The sequence below is a fragment of the Pinus tabuliformis genome, chromosome 9, assembly GCF_031772625.1.
Source record: "Pinus tabuliformis cultivar Carrire ecotype Pingquan chromosome 9, CPIR1, whole genome shotgun sequence".
Lineage (NCBI taxonomy): Eukaryota > Viridiplantae > Streptophyta > Pinopsida > Pinales > Pinaceae > Pinus > Pinus tabuliformis.
The window spans coordinates 149,927,349-149,935,400 of NC_142307.1; the positions used below are offsets into that span (position 1 = coordinate 149,927,349).

Consider the following 8,052-nt stretch of genomic DNA (forward strand, 5'->3'; position numbering starts at 1 on the left):
TGTAAACAGGAAAAGCTTGACAATGCAAAAAGTTCAAATTAATTTCAGCATGACCACCCAAATGTAATATCGAATTGAATGTATATCAGAAGATGTACTATTTAGCTCAACAATTAGCATGCATGTCATTTATTCTCAATCCTAACTCAAAATTGATTCAACCAAAGGAGTTGAAAAGTTGCACTTCCAATACAGTAATGAGTTGTGATCTATTAATGTTGTCATTATTACATCAAAGTCATCTTCTGTCATTATTTTGACAGCAAAATGTGCAACCCAGCATGCGAAGCAGAAAATACCAGAGGTAGTTCATCCATCCGAGATAGCAAATACCAAAATAGACTTCATAGCCTTTCGATCATGAGTAATGGCCCATGATCTAAAATTATTAAGAAATTTCTTCCAAAAATGCAAATTAAGGTCTTTGCAAGTGAACTGTTAAGTTCCCAACTCTTTGCCAAACTGAAGATCACTGTAAGAAGTTTTTATGATGTTTCATTCCACATTTTGTCATGTCCCAATATATGAAATCGAAACCTTCCAGCACTCAGTTTTGCTGGAACACCACCAGATTCTTTTCATTCAGCAACCCTATAATGTACATAAAAAAATAGTGCTTAAAAATGCAGTTCATACTGTCTCATTTATCCTGATATCAAGAATACCGTTAATGATATCCCCTTCAGGAAAAGTTCTCTTAGATATTCCATGATCTCAAGTTCTCTCCAATTCAGATGAAACTCCACTTGGAACTCCATTTTCTGTTAAGGGAGATCCAATAAGATGCCTTGACGAAACACTTGTTTGCCCCTCCAATTTAGCATCATTTTCAACATTGCCTGTTTTAACATTTATACAGGTGTCTTGTGGTTGAGTCCTTGACGTAGATTTGATAACTCCAGCAGGTAAGACCCACTTTGACCAGTCACCACGCCTCCTTATCTTGTCAGCCTGTCACAAAAGACTGCTGAACAGAAACCAGATAATCTCCTTTATGTAAACCAGAAAAGATATGAACTTATTGGGATATCAATTGTAGACAGTAGTAGGCTTTAAAAGACATTGAATAATAATAGATGAACACTTATCCAATATCTCACCAGATTAAAACCTGCAATCAATGAAATAGGCACCCAACCCTGCCCATCCATATTCATACGCAAAAAGGGATCTTTACATAAATTTACAACACTGCAGACAACAAATAAATCGTAAAGAATGTACAACACAATGGGGGTAAGAACAAACTAATTGTAAGCAGATAGAAAGTTCAAGTAAAGAGGCTTTTTATAATTAGTAATAAGTAAACATATCAATTGTTAGTCTGCATAATGTATATATTGGATAATGAGAATATAAGTTCTTTTTATGAGGGAAAAAAACATATCAATTATGCTAATGGAACAACAATAATCAAAATAATCAGACCCCTGCGCAGGAAAACCTGGCATGGTACTCGATTGACTGTGATGGCAGTAAGCGTGAGCTATTTGTCATAGAATTAAAAAATCAAAAGAATCACATTTTGATGAATTACAAGCATACTAATTGTTTTGGTTCATGAAAATAGGCCACAAGTAATAAAAGTGTATGTCTCAGCAAACCTGAAGTAGTAGTCAATCTGTTTGACTATGCTAGCACACAACTGAGGATCAGGTGCAGAAACGAACACACCAGGAGGTTGGGGCTGCACAAAATAAGGCCTGCCTCTAACACTATCTAGGTGTGTTCTTGGTGGAAAATATAATGTTGGTATAGCTGCAAAACAAAAATTCACCCACTACAAATATGAATATTGTGACAGTAACAAGATATGAAACAGCTATGAATTATTCCTGCCAAATGAATTGGAATAAGAACCACTATACAATTACCATGGAAACCAGGATTATTTGCTAAACCATAATTTGGAAGAATCAATGGGGGAAGTGGTCGATTCCTTGGTCCAACTCTTTGATACATTGCAGTATTACTGTACCATAAAGAGCTTGCTGAGAATTCCAATCATAGTTAAGCCTTCTTTGCTCGTGTATGTTGTTGGGCCTATGTCCATAGCTGCTCAAATATGGATTAGGACCACCTTGCAGCAGCTGATGTAAGTAAACCACGAGGAAATTTGATATCCAGGCACGAAAAACTTTCAGATGGCAACCAATGACACCATTTCATTTACCTTTCAGAAAGATGAACAGGACCTAAATTTATCCACATTATAAGCCAGCAGCTGTAATCTACAGTAAAGATGTCAACTGAAAAAACCTGTCCTCCAAAATGAAAATGATAGCACTTCTAAAATCCGAGTAAAGGCCCAAGAGCCATATGTAGACACAATGAAACTAAAATAACTCAACTCAGAATACTTGGCACTCTAACATGCATCACCAAGCATGTGAAGAGCCCAGAATAAAAGAAATAGTTCATTATAAAGAAAACACCTCTACTGTCAAGAACTATCCTCATCTAATATTTTAATTGCAAATATGAATCTGAAATGCATGAGACATAAAATTCCCATAAATTCCAGGGATTTGTGGTGCTGGACGTGTGTTATTTCTTAAGGAAAACCATAGTTTCTGTTTCAAAGCTGCATTGGCAGAAGGTACCAACTACTGGGCAGAGTTAAGTGCATTTTGGATACTGGAAAATGTAACAATTAAGAAAGGTACTGCTCAAATCCAGATACTGGGAGATTCAGAGCTAGTTATCAACTGGGTAAATGATAAAAAAAACAATATGCAGATTTTGACCCTATCAACAGTAATAGAAAGAATTAAAGAGCTGAATGAAAATTTCCCTAATAGGTTGTTGTAAACATCGACCTATGTAAAGTCAGAAACGTGTTTCTTTATAAAAAAAGTTGTTGGTTGAATCATGAAACCCAAAATAAAGAGCAGTGGACCACGTACTTGAATACTCTTTGTTCACTGCATCCTAATCAACCCCACTTCTGGTTAATGGTGATTCAAAATTATCATGTTTGACCTGGATGACTGTGGTGTCGAAAATGTAAATTAGCAATTAGTTTGGTTTGTGGGTGGTAGCACAATTGGCCCAAAAAACATGTTGGCAAGCACAAGGGATAGGAAATTCAATCCCCGAAACATGTTTGGCAAGCCGAACCTTACACACATAAAAAAAATTTACACACATTAAAAAAACAGACAAACTTATTTCCAATTTCCTTCACATTAAAAGAACAGACAAACTTATTTCCAATTTCCTTCATAACTCAAGTTATGGCCATGGAGTTCAAAGAATGGGTACACTACATTTATGGTCCCAAGGATACTTCTGAGGAACAGAACACTGATATTACAAATGGAGGAGATTTGGATCTCTGAACATTCTCTATGCAACATTAGTCTTTGTGCCTTGCATCTTCTGAACAGACCTCCACTCACTGAGCTTAGAATGATCTATGATCAATTTATTCTTCTGGCTGATCAATACCATGTCTTCAAATTCTGCATCCCAAATCACATCATCGTCATAAACACAATAATGTTGGACGTGAAATATTGGTTGCATTGAGGAGCGTTCCAGTCCAACCTGTTGGAATGAGAAACAACGTTATCACCCCTGTTTCATTATTGGTGTCAAGGGAGGATTCATTTATATTTGCATGATTATATTATGATATAGAGATCTTATATAACTTGCAAAAATTCAATATCAGTAGAACTGTACCATCACATGCCAGGCATGACAAAATTGCCTGCAGTGAACTTACCACACTTAAAACAAAGATGGCGTCCTCTTTTTCCAGCATATCAGGTGTTCGCTGATACAGAGGGCTTGTTTCATCAATGACATGGCGTACCAGCATCCCATAGTTCAGGTAAGCTATCTCTGTCCTGACCTGTGTCATGCCAAGATATGTCTATCACAAGTTTGTATCAGTTATTGAAGCAAGCTTCAGAAAATGATGTCATGAGTCAAGACCATAGTTAACATATGTGTGATATGCAAAGGTAAGGGAAGTCTCTGTTTTTACCAGTTTAAGAGATTGAGTGGCCCGGAAGAATGTGCCAGCGCTTGTAACAGTATTAAATTTATAAGATAGCTCTACTTTTACATCCACAAGTTCACATGGCTGTGGCCCAACTAATACATATCTTGCCATCAAAACTCTGCAAGGGAATGTATATATATTCTTCATTATCTACAAGGTAGATCATTTATAACCTTCTTTTGGACTATAAGAAATCCAGTATGACTAGGTCATGTATGCATGACCTACTCAACTTAGAGAAGAAAATGCTTATGTGAAATGCAGTATTAAAGTGAGAGAAAAAACCTTTATAAAGAGAAGAGTTTAGAGTTTCTTACTTGTGACGACCTTCTGGCCTCTGTCGACGTTTTGACATGTTGGGGTACACCAGTGCCACATCTGAGAATCTAATCGGCTGGGATGGTTGTGATAATCTTGCAAAAACTAAGAAACCAAAGAAAAGAAATGTCTATCTTATCAGAATATATAAGTGGTAAATTGGAAAAATAAGGGATGGAATATAAAAATGTTTTGTGATGGTATTATACCTGCTCCACTCATGAAGACAAATATGAGCTGTGCAATCAGAGCATTTAAATTCGCCACAACTAAGGTATATGGTGACAGAGGTGCAAGCTCAGGCTGCAAGCCTGTTGAGAGGGAAACACTAAACATAAAAACTTGGAAGAGTGTGGCCCAAGACAATTCAAGCCCTGTTACTTCAGTCTCTTTGCCCTCCCCTGCAAATTGGAAAAACTGGCGCGCAGTTTCCTCCAATGCCAACCCTTGAAACTCTGGAAGATATAGTAAAGTGAATATCATGCTCAGCAAAATGGGTGCCGAAAACATTACCAATGCAAATTCTGGCAAAGAGCTTTTTAGCATGTAGGAATAAAAATCATATATCAGTGTCATAACTCCTTGACCTTCCTGCAAGGTTGTGAAGTTTTTAAGTCCTGCCATCCCTTTGAATTCTGGAAGATCCGATGTCTTATATGCTTCAAATTCATCATCACTTTCCCCCTCACCATCTGCAAGTAAATCGTTCAACTTGCTGGATACCGTGTCTGTTACCTGACCTGCTGTGGTAGCAACCTGCTCTGCCACTGAAGAAACATGTTCCGCTACTTGGCCCATATGTTCCATAACTGGATCAGGCAATGACTCGGAGACCTGATTTATGAATACCTCCGCCCCTGAATACCTCCGCCCCTGAGGCCGATATGCAGGTAATGGTGTCGTGAATACCTCCGCCCCTGAGGCCGATATGCGGGTAATGGTGTCGTAAAAACCCTAAGTCGTTTCCTGCCCACTCCGCCAGGTGTCAGATGTGCATCAAACCTGAACGAACACCCAGCTAATTGTCAGTTCGCCAAGTGTCAGCGTCAGAATGAATAGGACGACGAAAGGTTCCTTTCAAAGGAAGGCCTATCGGCCTAATTATTTCAAATCATTTTTTTTGATGGGTATTAAGTAAGCACCCAGTGGGGCTCATTGTTCTCGTCCGTGACTATACACCCAATGGCCTTAATGGTGGTTCAATCTCACCTGCATTTGTATTAACAATGCATACAATTCAAGTGAGTGTGGAAATCATGTCAACAAGTGGGTGTTAATTAATTGGTGGTGGTGTCTCATGTTAATTGCAGTGGCAAGAGACGGAGGTATGCAGTTGGGAGAGATGAAATTAATGTATGCAGTTGGGAGAGAGAGATGAAATTAATGTAGGGGTTAGTTTTTATGTTGATTGTGCACGTCAAGCATGGGCAAGTATTGAGCACATGTCAAAGCACTCATTCTCATTATGGAGGTTGGTTGAGAGTAAAGGATCAATATGAAACAAGTAGTTACGGCATTTCAAGGTTGTGAGCTCCAAATTGTATAGGTAGTGGCAGTAAGTTTGTGTATTTGGTCTTTGACTAATAGACTCGTTAGCACATTGCAGTGGATTCCTTATTTATAACATTTTTTTTCATCATTTTCTTATGCTTCTAGTTGAAGGTCACCCCTCTCCCCTAAACTACGCCTAGTCATTTTCATCAGCAATGACATGTCTTCCTCCATTTTGTTGATCCACCTACTCTTCCTCTCTTGGGCAACCCGTCTTATGTTGAGCTCCTCCTAGTAAAGGCAGCCACCCCTGAAGCTCTTCTCCCTATAACTTATTTTTTGTTCCATCCTCTAACATTTCCCCCTTTATTTGACCTTTTGGTCTTCTCTCAACATAAGGGTAACGTTCTTGATCCCTACATCACTATGTTAAAGAAAAGAGTCAGTGCTCGAAGAGGCACTGCATACTTTAGGCAATTGGAAATCTTGGCTTGATAAACAAAGGGTTGAACCCTAAACAACCAATATCAAGATAACACACCTTTATCAATGCTAAATGGGTTCCAGATGTTGGTCACCATAGAGGGAGGCTCAACCAATATATGCACACCCTTGACATATTTTGGCACCTCGAAATGATGTTGGGACGGGTATTGTTGGATAGAAATGTTGCGAGAGATAAAATTTTGTTGATGCTTGATGACCTTCAACTCACAGTGAAGGGAATGGACCACACTTACAACACATTTAGGCACAACTTGGGCTTCCTTGTGACCTTCAATGTTCTACAAGCAACAACATAGAGTCAATAATAGTGATGGAATCTGACTCTCTGAAGTGATGAGAGGATTAGTCCACTCTATTATTGTTCTTCCTTGTCTCTACTTTCTTAGTTTTATGGTTAGAGTTGAAATTACTGTCTTAGACGGCTACATACCTTTGACTGTCATATTATGGTCCTATTATTTCTAAACATGCTCAATTTTTGGACTATGGAACAACCTTGGTTCTACAAATGGTCTTGCCTCCCTAGTAGCAAACCAAAGCTAACCAAAGCATGTATTTTTCATCAATTTTAATTGATGGAAATTTGCTTATATATATATATATATATATATATATATATATATAGATATATATATATACATATATATATATATATATATATAACAAATTACAAGTCAATCTAGAAAAAATTTACTCCTATTATGTGTTAAAATTGGTATTTAGTATTTGCATTATAATAAATTAGACTTTATTTTGTTAATACATTAAATTTTATTTTCAATATTAATAATTAGCATTTTCCAATTCTATTAAACTAGTGAAACCATATAAATTAAAAGGTTGGTGACGGAGATGGAGAGCGGGGGAAAAATGAGCGTTGGGGTTTTGAACTCCTGCAAAGTTGAATTCGTTGCAATCGAGCTTATGCTTGTTTTTGTTGATTAAAGGAATCTACACATTGAGGTATTGTTGCTACGATGGACGTCAAAGGAGGACCGAAGATCTACGAGAACAACCCTGGAAGGGATTCGACTGATTCAAAGTTGTTGGAAATACATGATCTGTGCAGAGAATGGGGACTCATCTCATGGGTTTTTTATTCCTGGTGGGATCTTTTCACGAAGGATCTTTTACGCATTCTCCCAGATCCACGATTTTTCTTTTTCTTTCTTTTATATTTCATTGTGGATGATAGTGTAATGGTGATGATCGACAGTCCTCTGCTTAGGTCTAGAGTCAACTAGTCCATGGCATCGACTGGGCCTGTAGCGGATCCCATCCTAGCTATGCCCGTGGCGTATGAAGATTCCATAGACCCTGGAAAAAATCCCATGAAGGTGTCGAAGGGGAAACAGGGGAATCCCAAACGGATGAAGTCGACGATGGTCATGGGCTCGGATCCCCCACCTACACAGCCTCCTCATTTATCGAGCATCTTTGTAGCCATCACGGCTTTGAAGATGCGTTGTGGTTCGTGCCCATATGTCGTGGTCGTGTTTTAGGCCCCAAAGAAAGCTGATGCTCCAAATATTGTTGTGAAGCCTGCAGCTCCAAAGGCGGTGACTCTCAATGCCAAGGATCGAGATGCAGTCGCTAAGACTGCTGCTCTAAAAGTCACGATGAAGTCTATTCCCAGGATAGCCTGAGGGGTCCCAAAGAAATTCTAGAAGTCTGGCTACAGGGAACAGGGCAATAGTTTCCTGAAGGAGCCCATAGAGACCCCA

General features: G+C 38.5%; 1 protein-coding gene across 6 annotated transcripts; it reads right to left on the minus strand.

Annotated features, from left to right (window-relative positions):
• Window positions 1-267: 267 nt before the first annotated feature.
• On the minus strand, window positions 268-5,310 carry LOC149147561 (uncharacterized). Of its 6 annotated transcripts, none has more exons than XM_089441494.1 (9): window positions 4,540-5,310; window positions 4,330-4,435; window positions 3,995-4,130; window positions 3,731-3,880; window positions 3,290-3,549; window positions 1,875-2,231; window positions 1,605-1,758; window positions 1,101-1,191; window positions 268-964 (listed from the first exon to the last, which is right to left on the minus strand). In XM_089441494.1, the coding sequence occupies exons 1-5, from the start codon at window positions 5,135-5,137 to the stop codon at window positions 3,349-3,351; spliced, it is 1,191 nt and encodes a 396-aa protein (XP_089297620.1). In that variant the 5' UTR covers window positions 5,138-5,310; the 3' UTR covers window positions 268-964; window positions 1,101-1,191; window positions 1,605-1,758; window positions 1,875-2,231; window positions 3,290-3,348. The 6 variants fall into 6 exon arrangements, with proteins under 6 accessions (XP_089297620.1, XP_089297622.1, XP_089297621.1 ...); XM_089441496.1 differs by having other exon boundaries at window positions 268-967; XM_089441495.1 differs by having other exon boundaries at window positions 1,875-2,080; window positions 4,540-5,309.
• Between the last annotated feature and the right edge of the window lie 2,742 nt (window positions 5,311-8,052).

What these genes read in the sequence shown, in the direction of transcription:
- LOC149147561 (XM_089441494.1), bottom strand. Translation starts at nt 5,137, where the DNA reads ATGGAACATATGGGCCAAGTAGCGGAACATGTTTCTTCAGTGGCAGAG. An exon ending in CCACTCAATCTCTTAAACTG is followed by an intron (nt 3,881 to 3,994) that starts GTAAAAACAGAG and finishes AACTTGTGATAG; the next exon opens with ACATATCTTGGCATGACACA. An exon ending in CCATCTTTGTTTTAAGTGTG is followed by an intron (nt 3,550 to 3,730) that starts GTAAGTTCACTG and finishes TCATTCCAACAG; the next exon opens with GTTGGACTGGAACGCTCCTC.